Source organism: Gigantopelta aegis, chromosome 7 (assembly GCF_016097555.1).
Source record: "Gigantopelta aegis isolate Gae_Host chromosome 7, Gae_host_genome, whole genome shotgun sequence".
Taxonomy (NCBI): Eukaryota; Metazoa; Mollusca; class Gastropoda; order Neomphalida; family Peltospiridae; genus Gigantopelta; species Gigantopelta aegis.
In genome coordinates, this window is record NC_054705.1 from 27874881 (window position 1) to 27897136 (window position 22256).

General features: G+C 35.7%; 1 protein-coding gene across 1 annotated transcript in view; it reads left to right on the forward strand.

Annotated features, from left to right (window-relative positions):
• Positions 1-11804: 11804 nt before the first annotated feature.
• Positions 11805-22256, forward strand: part of LOC121377431 — a 32031-nt gene continuing 21579 nt past the window's right edge. The window contains exons 1-9 of the mRNA XM_041505415.1: positions 11805-11904; positions 14194-14278; positions 15081-15227; positions 15969-16123; positions 16701-16931; positions 17505-17646; positions 17956-18098; positions 19053-19222; positions 19732-19863. Coding sequence (XP_041361349.1) covers positions 11818-11904; positions 14194-14278; positions 15081-15227; positions 15969-16123; positions 16701-16931; positions 17505-17646; positions 17956-18098; positions 19053-19222; positions 19732-19863 — 1292 coding nt within the window. The 5' untranslated portion in view covers positions 11805-11817. The remainder of the gene's footprint in view (positions 11905-14193; positions 14279-15080; positions 15228-15968; positions 16124-16700; positions 16932-17504; positions 17647-17955; positions 18099-19052; positions 19223-19731; positions 19864-22256) is intronic.

A 22256-nucleotide genomic window follows, 5' to 3' on the forward strand; every position in this document is an offset into this window, starting at 1 on the left:
ATATTCATCATCTAGTGCTTATTCTGTGGAAATGAACAGAACCTAGGGTGGCTAAAGGCTTTATCTTAGAACGTGACATTATGTTAAATTTCTAATTCGGATTTCAGCTCAATATTCAGATTAGACCTACAATTCTGAAACTAAACATAGAATGTTTATTATATGATAGAGATGTATTCAGAAGTGCACATTCAATCCATAAATAAAAACACAGGGTGGCTCAGGGGCCTCATCTATGTATATAGTACTCCGTGTAAAATCAGTGTACCCACAATTCTAAAAGTAAACAAAATTTGTCGCGTCGCACGCATGCGGTTAGAATGCGACAATTGAAATCAATGATTTCTAAACTAATCGCTCGCATCCAGTTAGGATACAGCTTTAATAGAGATAATTATATGAGTTAGCAGGCCCGTCGGAGAATTTTGTTTTAAATGGGGTGGGCTAATGATCAGGGTCGTTGTTAAGCATGGCACGATGTGCCTTGCTGGAGAATGCACATCGCCCGAGATATGTAGGGGGTTTGGGGGCATGCTCCACCGAGAAAATTTTAAAATTGGATGGCTTTAAACGCCTTTTCTTGGCATCTGAATCGCAAAATTTGCCATTTTTAAACAATAATTTAAAAACTATTTTAAGCATTATTTTGCATAGTATTATAACCCAATAATGTTTGCTTTTTCTTGGCATCTTGATAGCAAGATTACCCATTTTCAGACCGTGATCAGTTTCTCTTTTGGAGTTTTATAACCCAAAAACTATTATTTAGAAAAGTTCAAACCCGTTACTCTTAAATCTCAATAACTAAATCGTAAATGACCAGGAGCGGGAGAACGGGAGAGGAGGACCCGAGGAAAAGCCATAGAATCAACTTTGCGTCGTTGACTTTGATCACTTTTTTTTACAATCTAATTAAAATTAGCTCCACTATTACATGTGGATCTAACACCAGCCAGTTGGAGCTCATGTCATCCAATCAAAACCTTACTTGCAGAATCCTGCCAGTGATTTAAAAATAATTTGAAAACATTCCGAATTATCCTGAGGGTATACGACATGTTTCGTGTGAATTACAAATGCCTTAAAACATGTTTTATTTTATAAAATAAATAATTTGTAATGTAAAACTGAAGACTGATTTAGTAGGGTTTTTTTATAAATAAATAAATAATTTTTAATGTATAATTGAAGACTGATAACCCACCGGTACGTATTGGTATGGTTCGCTGTACTGCGGCCACTAAAATAGACTCGCCCGATATTTTTAGAATTTGTATGCTCCCAAATAACGTTATAAAAGGCGAAGTGTGATTGGTCAATATTTAAATTATTATTTACAGACGAAATGTTACCTGGACATTGGGGACTACGCAGTGTTGTTAGCAATCCGATTAAAATTAGTTCTACTGGTCTAAATAAGGCATTCGTAATTCACATGAAACATATCGTATACCTCAGGATAATTCGGAATGTTTTCAAATTATTTTTAAATCACTGGCAGGATTCTGCAAGTAAGGTTTTGATTGGTGGACATGAGCTCCAACTGGCTGGTGTTAGATCCACATGTAATAGTGGAGCTAATTTTAATTAGAATGAGTTTGTGAAAACAGGAATCTACAAAAATAACAATTGAATCACTAAACGCGCGCGTGGTAAAAAAAAAAACCAAACCCATCAGTGTGTTTAAATTTTGGTATTGGGCATAGCTTTCGTTTTCTATTTGGTGTATTGATGGCATCGGAATCGCTTTTTTTGTGAATAATATTTAAGTCAGTTGCTCCCCCTTGATTGTTAATTCAACAAGGGTATTGCAATCGAAGTTCCACCAATGACTTTATTGGAGACGGAATGAAATGTATAAAACGTTAAACATATTTACGGTACCGGTACCAATCACAGTTTGAGTTGAGAACACATTCGACAGTGTCAGCTTTTAAATAAATTCATCTCTATACAACATGCAATATAAAAAGCAATTCGCCGCTTGAACGCAACAACGTCAATAGTCATATTTAACTGACATTTTATTATTTTTCGGGTGATCGTAGTTGATCAAGATATTTCATAAACGTATTTATTTTATTGACCAGTTTGGCAGCTCTTGGCTGCACGTTTTTCGCTTCGCTCTCTTTACTCGGGTCGTCCCATGATAGTTGTAGTTTGTGAGTCGACAAAATAGCGCGCCACAATTACTTACATATAGACTGGTTCTCATTTGAATATACCCATACGGATGCCTTGTAATATCATTCGTGTAACACATGTACCATTTTAGGCCAAAAAATATTTACGGAAATTTCCGAACGGTGAAATTAATATTTGAGCTTCTACAGAGACAAGTCAAATAATATCAGAGTGCGGGCTTCCAATAATGGTTTCGAATAAACTAGCATTTAATACAGCCATCTGTTAGGGTAAACGTTAAAATACTTATAATAGGAAATAAAAAGCATTATACATTTTTGGGCGGAACTCCAATTCTCGCGGAGGGGTACATTCGCACCCATCGCATCCCCCTTGGCTACGGGCCTGTGAGTACGTATTGCATATGGCATGTAGCTAATGTTCAGCTCTTGTTTAACGTATACTGTATATTGACAGTGTATATGTACGTTAGTAGTTTGTACTTGATATACGTAGTGTATATATGACGTGTTTAGTGCGCATTTGATATAGGAAGTGTAAATTAATTTCAATAGGCCCCTACGTTGTGCATTTGATATATATATATATATATATATATATATATATATATATATATATATATATATATATATATGCAGTGTCTACATATATATACGCTGCGTATGCTTTGTCTAAAACATCTGTGCCGTGTGCAGAGATACGATTTTGATCACAAAATACGGTTTTGTCAAATTATTTATTATGTCTACAATATATGTACGTACAGTCGAATGAAACAATGAAATAGACAGAGGATGAGAACCAAACAGAGGGAGACAGAAAAAAACAGGAAGGGAGAGTCAGAAGATAAAAAAACAAGACAAAAACAGACAGACAGACATACTAGCAGATTGGGGATAATATTCGTTTACATATTAAAATAAGGGGTTAGGTGGGTTGGGAGTTGTAAATGTTCGGTTAAAAATCAAAGCTCAAAGAATTAAATTCATAACACGGCTACTCAGTTTAGAGGGGGATGGGCTTTGGAAATCACTAGCCGATCACTTTTTAGGCCAGTATAAATATTTAAATATCGAAAGACACGCTTTAAAATGTAACATTATCAACAGAAAACAGTATTTTAGATCAATGCCGAACATTTACAAGCAAATGTTACTAGCTTGGACGGACATGCACTTAAAACGTGACACAGAGAGTGTTCAGCAAATCTTGGACGAACCTCTACACGACAATAAGTACATACCACAAAACACGACTAAGAGCAGACTGATAGGAGCACGATTAATTTTAGTTAGGGACATTTGGGACATACGGACGAAAGACTTTCGACCGCTGGATGTCGTAACATCCAGCGCGATCTTTCGCAGACATTACACAGACATAAAGGAAAATTTTCCTCGACAATGGCTACGGACTCTACAAACCGCAGACCCTGACGATGGTGAGTTAGACGCCATCTTTCTACTAGAAACCGACGAGACGCTCGCCGACGTACAGTTCGCGACCACGAAGGACTTGTATACGGTCATGCTAACGAAAACATATAGGCCTAAAGACGTATTGTGTAAGGTCAAATGGGGAAAAACGTTTGGTGAAAACTTAATTTGGAAAAATGTTTGGAAAACCATTCATTCTGGGTTAATTGAAAATTGGGATTTTGATATAATTTACAAAATAATTCATAACGTCATTGCAGTAAGGAAACACCTTTGTGATTGGACGATTATGTCCTCGCCAGTGTGTCGTGAATGCAATGACGTCGACACAGTCTTACACGCCTTTTTCCACTGCCCGAAAACAAAACAATTTATTAACGATGTGGAATATCTTTTTCAAAAACTTTTTGGATCTAATTTCAAGTTAAATGCATTTATAATTGTATTCGGTATATCACATAAAGTTGGCAATAATGCGTCGAACTTGGGAATTTTTCTTTGGAGTAAAATAATTAAAACAATTTGGGCCTCTCGTAAAATGCTAGAAGGAAATAAGCCATGTAATGAAATGGCACTATTCAAATGTTATGTCAAAAATCGTCTAGAAACTGAATATTCTGCTGCAGTTGAGCAGCCACAGAGAAGAGAAAAATTCCTAAAATATTGGTGCGACGAAGACATCCTTGCAACGTGCACGGATGTCTTCGAATTACAAACGTTATTATAAAATGAAGATGTTTCAAGTTAACCGGGTATAAAATTATTATTACTTTTAAATCATACACACGTATGATAATAATATCTTTTATTTCTTTTTCATGTTTCAAAACTGATTTTACCTGTATATATATTAAATTTTATTTCATTGAGACCCGGTTAATTTCGTCAAATAATTCGTTTAATGTATACAGAATGTGGGACGTTGTTTTGTAAATAAATGGGGTACCCGGCATGTTCGGGTGTGCCCAAAACATAAAAAAGGAGATAATATAGAACAAGGGGTCCAACCTAAACCGTATAACACATGCTTGAACTTCGTATACCACTACCAAAATGGCGGATAAAGCTCGCTTCGCTACACGACGGTGAGTACATTTTGTCGTACAGCTGGATGCCTTTGATTAAAATAATATTGCGATACGGCTCTAGAATGAATATTCTATCCGTTTGTTTACTTAATTCCCAATTTTGTTAAACCACAAAAAAGCTATTGAAGAATAAAAATAAAATAACACCAAATATTTTGATCATGTTTGTTTTGACCGTCAAAACAAGGAGGTTTTTCGTCAATAGCTTTTTTTTGGTTGAACAAAATCGAGAATTACGTAAACAGATGGATAGAGTATTAATTCTAGAGCCGTATCGCAATATTATTTTAATCAGAAAGGCATTCAGCATGCAGCTGTAAGACAAAATGTACTCACCGTCGTGTATCGAAGCGAGCTTTATCCGCCATTTTGGTAGTGGTATACGAAGTTCAAGCACGTATCATACGGTTTAGGTTGGACCGTCTAGCTCTCTTAGTCTGAATACTCGGGCTATGCCACCATGGGCGTACGGGCAAAACAGTGGGGAAAATTCGGGAAAATTTTATCTGGGTAAAATTTCGGACAAATCAACCCCTCCAGCCCGCCCTAAATCAAAGAGTCCCCATACGCCCATGTATGCCACCTCATAAGTTTACCTCGGAACGATAATTAGTATGTACTTTGATACAATCTTAAGTTGCACCTTTTATCTTTATTATAGTATAATTTTTTTGGGGTCAATTTCTTAATTTAAGCGCTGGTTCTAATTTTAGATAAAATTTTCGTTTCCTTTTTTAAGCCCGGAAAAATGTAGTACGCTCGAAGTCGTTCACCGTTCTACGATTTATCTCCCTTAGCGCACCTGCTAAATGGGTTACTTCCCCTCGTTAGTGACATCATTGTTTCTCAGGCAACGTTTCAAAATGGAGTTTTATCTATAATAACCGAGAAAAAAACCCAGTGAGTAGTTTTGTTTGGTCACATTTTACACAGGATTCACGTATCGTTTATTAGAAAGCATAATAATCGATACGTAAATCAAAGGAAAAGCCGAAACATCATTGCTGACATTTTTGTTGATGGAAGTATTTTTTTATTGATAAAAATATTTGTCAGGCAGTAGCAAACAAGCATTTTGTTTCAAAGACAATTTTTTATTACGCTTTTAATGTAAACTGAAGCAAATAGACTTAATTAGAAGAAATGCCCACAAAATGTTATAATATTTAATAATAAATTTTGTTCGGCATGATAGTCAATGGATATTCCTGAGTGCGGGACGTAGCCCAGTGGTATCAGGTCGTTACGTAACCATACCGTTTCGTACCATACCGGTTCGTACCCAAAAGCATACCAGTTCGTACCCAAAGGCATACCAAACAAAGGCATAAATTAAAACAAAAAGTTGTATTCTTCTATCAAAAATGTATTATATTGGACAATGTATATTTTTGTTATATGTGCGTGCGTGTGCGCACGTAAGTACTTGTGCGTGTATGAATGTTTTTGTTTTGAGCATATATACGTACGAAGAGAGGATCGGTCTTGCGAAATATTCCGATCGATATCTCGGAACGGTTATATATAACAATAAACACCATTGCTGCACTGTGGAATCGACACCAAATTACAAGACAAAAGAATTGCTTTTTGGTTACGAAAAGGCATGCGTTTTTGTTACGAAACGGCATGCTTCAGTGATGCACAGCACATAATTGCTCATTTAATGCTTATAAAAGATACTGAGTGATTATTACAACAATTTTTTTGCTAAATGTTACAATATGTTTGTAATATAACATTATAATTGTGTATTTAAAAAAAATATTAATGTTAGGTGTAATGTATGACATTATTTAATTGGTTACGAACTGGTATGCTAGTGGTTACGAAACTGTATGGTACGAACGTGTTTGGGTACGAAACGTCTAGAAACCTAGCCCAGTGGTAAAGCGCCCGCCAGATACGTGGTCTGTCTAGGATCAGTCCCCATTGGTGGGGCTCATTGAGCTATTTCTCATTCCAGCCAGTGCATCATGATTGGTACAGGGTTGAAAATTAACATGAAACCATGGTCACCAGCAGGGCCAGTTGAAGAAAAATCTTACGCAGTTACTGGCCCTTCTCGAATTCAACTAGCTAGCCCTTCAATTTAACTGTTCAGCAAAAACCAAAACTCGAATTTTCTTTGTTGAATAATAACCATGTATAATAATAATATATATACTATAGTGTGTATAATCCGTTTCTGTCAAAAGGAAAACGATGAATTGGCATGTATCTTCATAATGAATGGAGTTAAAAGTCATATTAAAACATATTATTAAATTATAAACACTTACCAACCCACAAAAACCTTTTTTGAAAAAGAAATCCATTATCAACAAAAATGTTTCTTTAAAATTACAATTAAATGATACAGATTAAATATAATGTTTAATACAGGGGTAAATATGCTAGAACAGCCAATTTATGCAACTTTACTTGCATTTTCAGGGCTCGACCTTAGCGGTAGCCCAGGGTGTTTTGTCTACCGATTTCTCACTCGGACTACCAGTTGTCTAACCCCGGTAGTCCGCCGGGCTACCAAATGTTTTGACATGTCCAATCATTCCACAATCAACAAGAGTAGACGTTTAAGTCATTGGTGTCTGAAATTCCACCCTTTCATGTGCACGCTCTCTACTGCCACGAGTTGCTGAAACTGTTAATTGCGCCCCTAGTCTGACCAACAGTTGGTGGCGATATGATTCTGTGTATTATCAAGACTTTTTGCCGCCAGCTGAAGTATAAACTAAACCATAACCCAATCGCAGTTTATTTCCTTCTAAGCTACCTATGCAAATTGTCAGATTATTGTTTACAAAATTAATATCTATTATTATATTAAAGAAATGTATAAATTGGTGAATGTTTTCAATGTTAAAAATATTAATCTTTCTTACAAATTATTTTTAATTAAATCTCTCTCATCGTTTACTATTGCTTTGCGTGATAACCTCGCTCAAAATGGCATCTGACCATGTCACGTGATAACACAAACACACATGGTGATCCCCTGTCTAGGATAATTGGCTTATGGCATTTACAAGTTTATTGTTATCAATAAAAAACGCTATTGTTTTGGAATAAAGGCAAGTTTTGTTAAGATTGTTCAAAATGACACCTATTAAAGATAGTTACAGCCATTTTAAGTATTAAAATATGCAATATCGATCTTCAGGATCGTAGGATTATTAGACAGTTCTACACTACTCACTAGTGTCATTTAACGCATGTTAAAATACTTTTCTTAAGAATCACATTTTCCTTTCTACGTCCATTCGGACCAAGTTCTACACATGAAAACTGTATGAAATGTTTCAATAATATTTTGTAAGCCTTCATTACGAGATAAGGCCTAAAAAATAATAATTATAATTTAAAAAACAAATACTATCGTACCAAACAAGTTATGTAGGTATTATAGGTGGGTTTTTGGTGGTGGTTAGATGTAAAAAGAAAAATTCATACCATATTTACCCCTCCTTTGAGGCCATCCATAAAAACAGTTTCTTTTGTCCATTTCCGACCAGTAGTTTCAAATGTGAGTAGGTAGGTAGGGATTATTATTATTATTTTTTATATATATATATATATATACGGTATATATATATATATATATATATATATATATATACCGTATATATATATATATATATATAGATATTTCACAGTATATTGCTCATAATTTTAAAAACATGTTTAAATAAAAATATTTGATTATGAGTTTTTTCTCTTTTTTTTCTCTCTCTTTTTTTCAAGTTAAGGGGCTACCAATTTTTATTGAGGGCTACTAGATTTTATAACCTGTTAGCCCGGTGGGCTACCACTGAAAAAACTTAAGGTCAAGGCCTGATTTTCTTAGAAGTAATCGATAATGCAGTATACAGAGACTAAAATCTTAAAAGGCAATACTGTAAATTAGTCTGAGAGTGGCAGTCCTCTTTATGGTGATGCAAGAGAGACGAACTCTCAAGTAAAGGATTTCCTAGGGAGTGGATGTCCTATAGACAAGGCACTAAGTAAGATTGATGGAATCATCCACTATTTTCCCAAATACCCATAGAATTTAATAAATTACTATGTTTTTATATGAATTTTATACATGTATTTATATGCCAATTAATTGACTTTGAATAATCCTTGTAGTAATGGAAAATATTGTTAGTGCGAGTTAAAACGACGAGATAAATTTTGATTTTGTCCCAGAATAAAATAATAGTAAGCTAATTAAATAGGATTTATTAGTACCATAACATTTAATAATGTCAAACAATAGGTCTACTAGATAATTATGCTGTATCCAGTCCATTCCAATAAGCCGATGACTTTAAAAAACACAATTTCAAGTGTCTACAGTACGTTTTCAGCTATATTTGTTTACAGCCCCAGACCAAAATCGTAGAAGCTGAGACTGAATCTGGTCAGTCTGGCACTGTCAAAATATAGAACATCTCCTGCCAGATCTGTAGTTTGCGCCAGCGAAGACGTGGTGTATTTTGTCACATTGGTCATTTGATTGAGTTTCAGTGCGTTTCTTTTTTAACAGGTACCATACTTGCCCGACTCTAAAATCGATGGTCGCCCAACGGACTACCTTTGTAAAATTCTTAGTCGCCCTTAGCCTATTAAGGTCCACACAGGTGACTGGGCGATTGCTAATTTTCAACCCTGCTGTATACCATTGGCTGTGTTATGTGCTAGCCTATCTATATGGGATGGTCAGTGTTTCAGCCAGAAATAAATTTTTGGGTATGGTGCTGTGGAGTTGAATGCAACCACAGTTAACGGGGTGGAGGGTGGGGGGGGGGGGGGGGGGGGGCTTCCCCAGAAAGAAAATGGGTTACGTTTTGGATTAGGGTTAAGAAATGCATACAGTAATGATAAGAGTAATTAATTTTGTCAAAAAGTTAACTTAAAATAATAAAATCTGCCAACAAATATGGGTATGGTGCGATACCCATTTTACCCTCTGGCAGAAACCCTGATGGTGCATATAAAAGATCCCTTGCGGAAAGACTTCCGAACATTCCAGCATGCAGGCTAATACTGGTACATGTACTATCACTAAACCTAAGCCTAAGCCTAAATGAACTGAATGCTGGAACATTCAGAAATCTTGCCTCCCATGCTATTAATGGAAGAATGTAGCAGGTTTCCTATCTATGACTGTCAAAATTACTATATGTTTGACATCCAATAGCTGATGATTAATAAATTAATGTGCTCTAGTGGTGTCGTTAAACAAAACATACTTTATTCAATGGATATTCCAGAGATTGTTATCTAAATTGGTCACAAACATGGTATTTTGTTTTGTTATTTCCAAAACACATTTACTTTCCTTATTATGTCAAACTAAGCTGAAATTATTTACAACATATTTGTAGGAGAGTATAGGACAGACTGTAAGGTACTAGAGTCACATAAACTAATTCATCATCCTAGTTTATGAACACTACAGAATTCTGGCGATTAATTCTGTCGTACAGCTGGATTTGTAATGTAGGTATTTGGGGACGCGTTATTGTCAAAATCATAAAATGTATTTAGAGTTGTGGCCCTTTACTTGATGGTCACTATTGCCAGTTTGTGGTAACATAGGCCATGATAGGAGACCAGTTTCGGTGACCATAAGCATATCAATATTCATAAACGGACAGGTGTAATCCAAATAGCTACCTTTTTTATTAGCATTTCTACCCTTCAAATAAATACCTTTTTTATTTATACTGATTTTAGTTTTTTCATAAATGTTAAATTTGAATTGGTATGGGTTTAAAACCTAATAATGGTTTTACTTTATTTATTATAGAGTATATATGCCAGTTCATCGGCTCCTTGTTACACTAACGGACTATACCATAGTCTAATAAACAAAACACCTAGACTAGTTAATAAAATGAAAAAACTAATAATATTATCACCTAGTTGTTTGTTAATTGGTTATAAAGAAGTGTCTGTATGTTGAACATATTATTTGTAGACAGTATGAAATGTTTAATGATCTGAGGCAATACTGCATGTTCAAGAAGGTGAGCAATTGGGGTCACTCACCAGACTGACTTTTACACCTAATGTTAGATGAGTGTAATATGATAGAAGACGAATGGTACCAGTCAAATAGTTTGCAAGCATTTGGCCTACTGAACATGCCACTGCTGTGATGTTATAATAATAGTGGCTGTCTGTCAGTTTGGCACCTGTCCAGTGCCTTTTGTGTGACTAGCACGAACACGTTTTCAAAACAGCTTATTAAGAAATTGTACACCGTAGTAAATATGAACAACAATGTACTAGCTGTATTCACACACTGTCTGCAGGTTCGTGACAGTAATAATCTACAGCAGTTGATAATGAAGTACATTTTATAGCAAGTCACACACAATAGCAGACAGAACTTATTTCATAAAATGTAAGTGTGAAATTCCATTTTTGTTTTAAATGAGCATTTTAACAATGTATTTTCATTGTAAAATTATTCAGCTATTCATCAACAATCAGTAAATTTTAGAAGAAAAAAATTTTTTTTTTTTTTAAACATGACCTATATGTAATGCTGTGAACTGTTTGGTATGTAATGTATTATGTTTTAAACCCATACCAACTCTAAATAATCAATTTTGGAAAAACAAAGTCATTGTAAATTAAAAAAAGTTTCTTAACAAATTATCATCAACTTATAAAGATTAAATCTCATTTTTTAATACAGGGTTGAACAAGATGCCAGAACAGCCAAGGTACATGTACATGTGTATGCAGCTTCAATAATAGTAAAACTGTGTGTGCTTTACCATGGCTGTTCCTCCAGTTCACTTCATACGAATGCAATTTGATGGTAATTTTTAAAGAAGCTGTTCAATTTATATTGAATTAAAAAACCCAAACATTTAAGATGGTATGGATTAATAAAACCCAATAATACATTTTTATATGAATTTTAACTTTATTCAATATAGAGTTGCATGCCAATTCATCGGTTCCGTTTTGATGCAAACAGACTATGTTGTGTAGTTGTCTGTAAAGCAGGATGTAAAGTTCTACAGGTAAACTTGTGGAAGAGACTGATCACAGAATTGATCATCCTTGATAGACTGTGGGGTTTTCAGTCTTGACGGAAATCCATCTGCTTATATATCTTATTCTGTTTTAGACTGCTTTAGATAATGGAGTCTGTTACGGTAGATCTGGAGTCGGCAGAAACACCCAGCGTGCAAACCGAAAATGCTGAAAACATTGAGAAAACTGAAACGGTAAGTTGATGAATGAATGAAGTTGCACAGATCTTTGTATTTTACTGTTACAGTACTGTATGTGTTCAAATAATAGATAATTTACCAACAGATTAGTGGCAGTAATTACTAGTTTATTGGTAAAATATTTATTGGATTAATAATAATATAAATTCAGTGAAACCCCATCTAATAACCACCCCATTATAAGACCAGTCTTTTACAGTCTGGAATTTTCTTATTGTTTAATAGTAAAATTAGTCTTGTGTTAAAGGCATATTGTCACAGAACATTAGGGTCTCCACAAGCACTCAAGTACTCGGGCACGGGCTGAGTTTAGCAAGACTCGAATCATTCACAGGATTCGAGTACCCATGCAAGTAAGAGCACTCATTTAATTTTATTTCTTTTACGTCATTTTTGCCATATGCTTGCTGCTGGTTACATTATTTAAGGATTGTCTGTTATTTCTTTTACGTCATTTTTGCCATATGCTTGCTGCTGGTTACATTATTTAAGGATTGTCTGTTATTTCTTTTACGTCATTTTTGCCATATGCTTGCTGCTGGTTACATTATTTAAGGATTGTCTGTTATTTTTTTTACGTTCATTGGGGTATGAACAAAAAAAAATCATCCATAAACTGTGTGAATCAGCGAAGCCGTTCTCACATAAGTTTGAGGATGATTTCTTGGGTTCATACCCAGATGAACGTAAAAGAAATAGCAGACAATATTTATAATTAAATTTGAATCAAACTTGCTAATAATAACATTAAAACTTCATACTTTATTTTGAATTATTTTTGGTCCATAAACAATAACGCTCAAAAAGACAACTTGCCCATATAAAATGACATCATCAGATACGACGTTCTCTTACAATGTAATTTTTACATTCATCGGAATTAAACAAACTCATGTTGCTATATCTGAACCAATTGTTGTAATGGATATAACGGAAATTTAATTATACGGCTATGAGCCATGGAGGGAAAACAAAAGTTAAATGTGTGGATGCAATAAAATGACATGATTTTGCATCGATGTTTAGCACTGGCATTAAGATGAATACCGGGTAATGCTATTTTACTTTATTCTTTAGTCTCATTATCATCTAGTGTAAGTGTCAGGTACTCTGATCCAGGTCAAGTTTGACCCTTGAGTACTTGTGGAGGCTCTACAGAACATTGACCTACCCTGTACGTTTTTCTCAAATAACTTTGAATTACAATTCACGCTTGGCAGTTAAATGTATTATACTTAAAAGTTTGTAAAAGCCAATATATTATCATCATCATAAATTTATGAGTCAAAATTATTAACATGTACTTAATTATTAGTAGTAATCCAATATTAGGACCACCCCACTAGTAAGAACAGTTGACAAAATTTAATATATTGTTTTTTATATGAATTTAGTTTAGAATAAAATAAAATAGCTTTGAAAATACTTGGATTTCATTTCAGTGGTTTATTATCTAGTAATAATTATAATTTCCTTTCATAATGTTTTTGTTTATTGTGTGTAGCAGGCTTGATTTGTTTTATTAGGCACCTGTTTAAAGTGACAGACACTAGTTTTTAAACACTACAATATACATTGTATTTTTCACTATTAAAGCTGTTTTTAATCATTTAATTTATAAGTACTTCCATTTTATTATTTTGAATATTAATTTTGTACACCTGAAGTGGTTCAGGACATCATGTTTTTGTAATACCCCAAATTGCATTTTGCATAATTCTAAAAACACATGTTTGTCTCAGAAGTAATGGTTTATCGAGACAATTAAGATCTAGTTATTTTTAGACAATATTTCCCTATTTAAACAACTTAGATTTTACATGTAGCTTTTCTCTGTTATAACCGTGTCCAAGTGTGTTGCAGGTTTGTAGATTAACTAAACGTAGTGTCAATTTTCACGAGCGGAAACTAGGACCTGTGTGTTTAATTTGATTAAGCCAGCAAATTCAAGTTACATAAATGTGTTATGTAGAGTACCGGCCACTAGATTAACAAAATACAATAGTTCCTCTCCTAGGACTTGTACATGTGCATGTTTATTTTACTACTGATGCACATACTAATCTTTGTATTGTATTATTTTATTTTGTTTAATGTAAATATTCAGTCGTTTATTATTCTTATCATTAGCTTTATTATTGCTGGGTCATCAGACTGTTTATATGTATATAATAATTATATGTATACATCATATGTAAGCACAGTAATAAAGCAGTTTGTATTTTATTGTATTGTATTGTATTGTATTGTATTGTATTGTATTGTATTGTATTCTTTTTACAGCGAAAAGAAACCGAAACAATAGAATTTGATAACATTGATCCAAAGGAATATGGCATTGAAATTGAAGAGGATGAATTTCAATATGGTAAATGCTTTCTAATTATTGTGTAAATTTTCATTTTGAATTCATATTTAAAAAAAAAAAAATTGTATAAAAGATTATGGACCAAATTTACAAAGCCTGTTTTTGTGTTGCCCTCATGTAACTACTTAAACCTGCGTTTAAGAAATACGGGCTTCGTACATTCGACCCTATAATTATAGCCCTACATTTTAGTAATTTGTTCCATTGCCTAAAGAATGAAGGAAAGGAATATTTGTTTACTGATACATCGTGATCAACACATATCAAATTACAGCTACTCAGTTGATAGAGAGACAGAGAAGAAACCTGCTGCCATCATACAGACTTCTTTTGTTTATTACAGAATTAGAAAACAGTGTAACATAGGGATCATTTGTTATGCGAGTTGGTTACAATCCTGAATGATGTCATTATGATGATAATTCTCAGGAAAATCAGTTGAGGTTTGTATCCGAAAAAGAGCAGAAAACACTTGAAATGAGAATAAGGATAACCCTATTGTGTTTACTGGTTTGTGGGTGTGTATCGGGGTTTTACTTTAACAGTTGTAGATTCCAGTTTTGTTGGCTTTGCTAATACATGTAGCAAATAAAACTCAATTTGCGACAGTAAAACGACTGATACATGTCCAAAAATTGCAAAACACAGTAAGGTTATTCTTTCAAAATGCATTTCAATATTTTATGTTATTTTTCTGACAAAGACCTATTTCCTAAATCGGACTATATTAAGCTGCTACACGAAGTAATGCCATGGCTAATCGTGGTATAGTGACTTCACTGATTTTTTTCTTTATTCCCAGACCCGTTGGTGGAGGACGACACTCTGCCTGATTTGTACAACCTGCTGGAGACTCTGCAGAGTGGCGATACTGACCTCGAGGCGCAGCGCCAGCCGCCGTCACTCTTCACTCGGCCAGAACATGTTCCAAACTACCAGAAAATATCAGGTAGATACAATCAGAACATGTGCCGAACTACCAGAAAATATCAGGTAGACATAGTCAGAACATGTACCAAACTACCAGAAAATATCAGGTAGATACAATCAGAACGTGCCGAACTACCAGAAAATATCAGGTAGACTTAGTCAGAGCATGTGCCAAACTACCAGAAAATATCAGGTTGATACAATCAGAACATGTGCCAAACTACCAGAAAATATCAGGTACATATAATCAGAACATGTGCCGAATTACTAGAAAATATTGGGTAGACATAATCAGAACATATGCCCAACTGCCAGAAAAGTATATACATAACATGTGCCAAACTGCCAGAAAATATCTGGTAAGTCCATCAAAGTACATGTAAGTACCCACAACCAGAAATTATTTAGGTAACTAAGTCAGAACATATTACCAACTACCAATATGCGAATATATCAGGGTACATCATAACGTGTACCTAATTACCAGAAAATATCAGCTAGTACCATCAGAACGTGTATTGAACTACCAGAAAATATTAATTAACTTCCATCAGAGCATACTCCGTTTTACAAAGCTACCAGAAAATATCCAGTAACTTAATCAGAATATTTCCCAAACTATTTGAAAATACCATGTAGCTCAATTAGTGCCAGACTGCCAGTGTACTCAAACAGATTTATAGAACATATTTTCACTTACTGGCCTATTTGTTAGTCTATAATCTAAATGGTAAAATGGTGTTTTTATTTTTGTTTGCAGAACTGCGGCTGGAGATTGAAGAGGCCAAACTTGGCCCATACCTGGAGGATTTTGCCGATGGTGTGAAGGATGACGTCGTGTTGCTGGGAGAAATCTCCCTGGACGAGATACAAGATGAAGAACGTCGTTTACGAGACGAACACATTGCGTATCAGGTTGATTGTCTTTTAATCACTCTCATACATAGGATACACTTTACTGTAGAGTAATAGTTTCTAGCAAGAGTCCTCTTGTAGATGTTTTTTCTGATACAAGTTTCACAAAAATCAATCCTTGGAGTGAGCATTAACACGGTCCAAGGATTGATTTTCCACAAAAGGACTCATGCCAGAAATATTTTTTACCATGATGTCACACCTCTCAGCTAATGCATGTAGTGGTAAATATTATATTCTTGCTTACAGAATTATGAAATCAGTATTAGGTCTACCTCCTGAATGATGAGACCACCGGAAGAGGCCATTACCTTCTGGGTGGGTGTGCTAGATGGATTTTCTAGCACCTTTCTGTCAGTTGATTGAGCTTCATGTAGCTCTTAGAGAGATTGTTCTCAGTTTGTTGCCAGTGTAAGAATATCATTGTTTGTATGTTCCACATGTTTATGGTTGTGTCAATGTTTACAATAGTTCAAAGTGGATTTTTCATCCCAATAATTGTGTATATATGTATGTACACTAGTTAACATCTTTGTGTTACTTGATAACATGTAGACACTGATTTTTCCACTAACAGGATCAAGAAGCAGTACGTTCCCGACAGACTGAGGAGAAACTGTTACGCCTTGAAGAAGAGGTTAAGCTACGAGTTGCCAAGTTTACCAAGGAGAAGCGTGAAGACATAGCCAGACGGGAGGAACTCATGAAACAGCGGGAGAAGTTGCTGCTTGATCGACTTCATAAAGCATTCAGGCGTGCCGAGAGTCGACTGGTTGGAACTCTTGAAAGCAGGAAGGGAGCAGTCAAGGTTAGGGTGTTCTTTGAAGATTAATTTTGTTTTCTATTTCTTGGAGCACTTGAATTGATTTTGAGATGAAATTTTTGCTACAAATCAAGTTTGACTTTCATGGCAATTTACCCATTTTTGGCCCATGTTCAAAGTTATAATACATGTATTTGGCTAATTTTGTGGGTTTTTTGTTTGTTTGTTAGAATCTACAACACATGTAGTTATATACATTCTTTTAGTTGAACAATAATATTTTATATATTAAATGCTAATCATAATATTTGTCTTCTTTTGTATTTTCAAGTTTTTATTGAAAATAGGTTTTATGCTTAAATATGCAACTATTTATAAACTAATTTTAAAGTAAATATAACATTTGGTGAATTTTTAATGTTTAGATTTTTGTTAAAATCTGTGTATACTCATCTGTTTAGAAACTGAAGTAACTATTATGATGACATAATAATAAACTAGGTTTATGAAGCATTAGAATTAGTATTTAGTAAGAAAATAACAATGTGAAAAGTCTTGCTTGCATGGGAGGGACCCTCCATATTTCAGTGTAGTATATGATGAAGCATGTCTTTACAGACATTGTATGGTGACCTGATGCTGGCTGAAGGTCAGTATGGAGGAAGCAGAGGTCGAAGGTGGAAGGTCGACTGGGATCGAACTCCGCAGCCAATCCAGGTCAAACTGAAATGTCTCCGAGGGGTCAAGGACAAGCTGCCAGGTAATTATTTACAATTTATTTTTAATTTTGTATTTTAATGGCTATGAGAACTGCATTATGTGATATATATGTTTTTACTTTTTGCATGGTGCTATAAAAATAATTATGATTCCCCATGATATGCCAAAGGGTATGTATAGGGTAAAATTTAAGCATTGTAGTTACACGCATGTAAGACATAAACAAACTTTGTAAATTCAGCCTTGTCTGTTTCAGTGATAAGTGAATAAAATACCATGTCATGCTGAGCACATGATCATGTAATAATCTGTATATATTGTAATATATTGTATGACAATGATTTTCCAGCGGGCCGCTATGTTATGATGGTGTCACTACACAACCGACTGGGAGGTCATGTGATGCGCTGGTCCAAGTTAAAGGGGCAGCAATGGGGAGGTGCCACTTTGCCAGTCTTCCACGAGGGAAACTTCAGTAATGTAGAAATGAAGGTAAGCTTTTTGTGAAAAGTGCTTTTTAGTTCCCTACCGGTCCAACCAGAGGGGACTATAGGTTTCATCTTCGTCCTTCTGTCTGTCTGTCTGTCCGGCTGTCCCACATGTTTTCTGGATGTTTTTTGCAGAAGTCTTTGAGATATTGAGCTGAAATTCTAAATATAGCTTTATCATATACTGTTACATGGCGATTTACCCATTTTTGACAGGAGTTACCTGTATGGCCCTTGAACTTAGGAGATATGAATTTTTTTCCCCCGGACTTTTGTTTTGCAATACCTTTAAGGAATCAATAGCTGATTGTGACAGCTAATTTGATAATAAGTTTGATTGTTATACCAACAACAAAAATCACCAAATATTGGAATATGAATTGTAGTTCGTTTCCAAAAACAATTCTTGTCAGAAAAATTGGGAATAATGGACATAAATAATGAACTGTATATGACCACACATGCCCATAAGTAAACGCAACGTTTTTGATATTTTGTCTAATTTTAATCAACATTAACTGATCTAAAATGTCATAAAAATTAGAAAAAACTATGAAAATAATACTTACCTATTAAAATGCAAACTTTATTTTATGTATTTATAAAACATTTAAGTGAATATATGTAAAAGTTATAAACTTGTACCCACTTAACATGGTTTTTGTCAAAAATTAATTCAGTAGTCGGAAGTTTAAATCAGTTTCTCAGAAACTATAAGTCATTGGTAGATAGTTGCACCTGTGGATTTCATCTCAGTGCATCGAAACATTTTATGGTAAGCAAAACATTTAAAATTGTTTTCTTCCTACAAATGCTGGCTATATGTTTTCAGATAACTGTTCTGACAGATATTAAATTGTTTTCTTGTTATAAATGCAGGCTGTGTTATGTTTTCTGATCAGTGTTCTGACAGTTATTTAAACTGTTTTCTTATAAATGCATGTATGTCTGTTTTCAGATAGATCAGAGTGTGTTCACTGTCCTGCCCGCCAAGCCGTCACTGCGACCCGGGTTTATTCTTGTCTTTGAGCTGTTTCTACTGCGAGGGTCTGTTGTCCACACAGACCGGGTGGTGGGCTGGGGATGTTTCCCTATCTGTGATGGACAGTTTGACATTATCGAGGGCAAGTAAGTAGGAAATGTTTAAAACATTGTTTTCTTTCAGCACTTTTAATCTACCTACCATTCTAACATCCAATAGCCGATGATAAATCAGTATGCTCTAGTGGTGTCTTTAAACAAAACACTTTTTTGTTATTTTTATAAACAAGCAATGTAGACCTATTAAACAAGACAGTCACTGTGTTTTGTAATGCATCTGGATCTGAATTGTCATTTAAATGTCAATGAGTCTAGACGTTGACAAATGCTAGTTGTGTTAGTCACTGGTTAAGAGAAATATTCAAAAGCAAATATTAAATTGAAAGAAATAGCAACAAAAGAGATGTGTACTGTTTAAAGGTCTGTGGACTTTTAGTAGCATGGATGATTCTGGTCATCAGTGGTTCACACTCTATATTCAGACAGTAAAAGAAAGAAAAATAACTAATAATAAATAAATAATAAGAAAATACTCCCACCAAAAATGAAAACCAAACCACACACCACCATTCAGGCATAGCTGTGTTTAATTTCAGATGCCGATGTCCATTTCTGCGAGGTGAGATGGATGCTAACATTGACAAGCACGACAAGATTGAAGAGCTCATGGCATCAGACATGGATCACTGGCTGAGCAACCTCTACTTTGAAGTGGTCAAACTGCCACGGTAATATGACATACAATCAGAGATTGGATGTAGCTGACTGGTAGACCAACCTCTACTTTGAAGTTGTCCAACTTTCACTGTAATATGACACACAATCTGGGCTGGTATGTAGGTTGCTGGTAAAGCAACCTCTACTTTGAAGTGGTCCAACTTCCACTGTAATATGACACTTACACAGTCAGGACTGGGATGTAGGTTACTGGTAGAGCAACCTCTACTTTGAAGTAGTCCAACTGCCACAGTAATATGACACTTACACAGTCAGGGCTGGGATGTAGGTTGTTGGTAGAGCAACCTCTACTTTGAAGTAGTCCAACTGCCACAGTAATATGACACTTACACAGTCGGGGCTGGGATGTAGGTTACTGCTAGAGCAACCTCTAATTGAAGTAGTCCAACTGCCACAGTAATATGACACTTACACAGTCAGGGCTGGGATGTAGGTTACTGGTAGAGCAACCTCTACTTTGAAGTGGTCCAACTTCCACTGTAATATGACACTTACACAGTCAGGACTGGGATGTAGGTTACTGGTAGAGCAACCTCTACTTTGAAGTAGTCCAACTGCCACAGTAATATGACACTTACACAGTCAGGGCTGGGATGTAGGTTGTTGGTAGAGCAACCTCTACTTTGAAGTAGTCCAACTGCCACAGTAATATGACACTTACACAGTCAGGGCTGGGATGTAGGTTACTGGTAGTAGCAACCTCTACTTTGAAGTAGTCCAACTGCCACAGTAATATGACACTTACACAGTCAGGGCTGGGATGTAGGTTACTGGTAGTACAACCTCTACTTTGAAGTAGTCCAACTTCCACTGTAATATGACACTTACACAGTCAGGGCTGGGATGTAGGTTACTGGTAGTACAACCTCTACTTTGAAGTAGTCCAACTGCCACTGTAATATGACACTTACACAGTCAGGGCTGGGATGTAGGTTACTGGTAGTACAACCTCTACTTTGAAGTAGTCCAACTTCCACTGTAATATGACACTTACACAGTCCTGGGATGTAGGTTACTGGTGCAACGTCTACTTTGAAGTAGTCCAACTTAGTAATATGACACTTACACAGTCAGGGCTGGGATGTAGGTTACTGGTAGTACAACCTCTACTTTGAAGTAGTCCAACTTCCACTGTAATATGACACTTACACAGTCAGGGCTGGGATGTAGGTTACTGGTAGTACAACCTCTACTTTGAAGTAGTCCAACTTCCACTGTAATATGACACTTACACAGTCAGGGCTGGGATGTAGGTTACTGGTAGAGCAACCTCTACTTTGAAGTGGTCGAACTTCCACTGTAATATGACACTTACACAGTCAGGGCTGGGATGTAGGTTACTGGTAGAGCAACCTCTACTTTGAAGTAGTCCAACTTCCACTGTAATATGACACTTACACAGTCAGGACTGGGATGTAGGTTACTGGTAGAGCAACCTCTACTTTGAAGTAGTCCAACTTCCACAGTAATATGACACTTACACAGTCGGGGCTGGGATGTAGGTTACTGGTAGTACAACCTCTACTTTGAAGTAGTCCAACTGCCACAGTAATATGACACTTACACAGTCAGGACTGGGATGTAGGTTACTGGTAGAGCAACCTCTACTTTGAAGTAGTCCAACTGCCATAGTAATATGACACTTACACAGTCAGGACTGGGATGTAGGTTACTGGTAGAGCAACCTCTACTTTGAAGTAGTCCAACTGCCACAGTAATATGACACTTACACAGGCGGGGCTGGGATGTAGGTTACTGGTAGAGCAACCTCTACTTTGAAGTAGTCCAACTGCCACAGTAATATGACACTTACACAGTCAGGGCTGGGATGTAGGTTACTGGTAGAGCAACCTCTACTTTGAAGTAGTCCAACTTCCACTGTAATATGACACTTACACAGTCAGGACTGGGATGTAGGTTACTGGTAGAGCAACCTCTACTTTGAAGTAGTCCAACTGCCACAGTAATATGACACTTACACAGTCAGGGCTGGGATGTAGGTTACTGGTAGAGCAACCTCTACTTTGAAGTAGTCCAACTGCCACAGTAATATGACACTTACACAGTCAGGACTGGGATGTAGGTTACTGGTAGAGCAACCTCTACTTTGAAGTAGTCCAACTGCCACAGTAATATGACACTTACACAGTCAGGACTGGGATGTAGGTTACTGGTAGAGCAACCTCTACTTTGAAGTAGTCCAACTGCCACAGTAATATGACACTTACACAGGCGGGGCTGGGATGTAGGTTACTGGTAGAGCAACCTCTACTTTGAAGTAGTCCAACTGCCACAGTAATATGACACTTACACAGTCAGGGCTGGGATGTAGGTTGTTGGTAGAGCAACCTCTACTTTGAAGTAGTCCAACTTCCACTGTAAT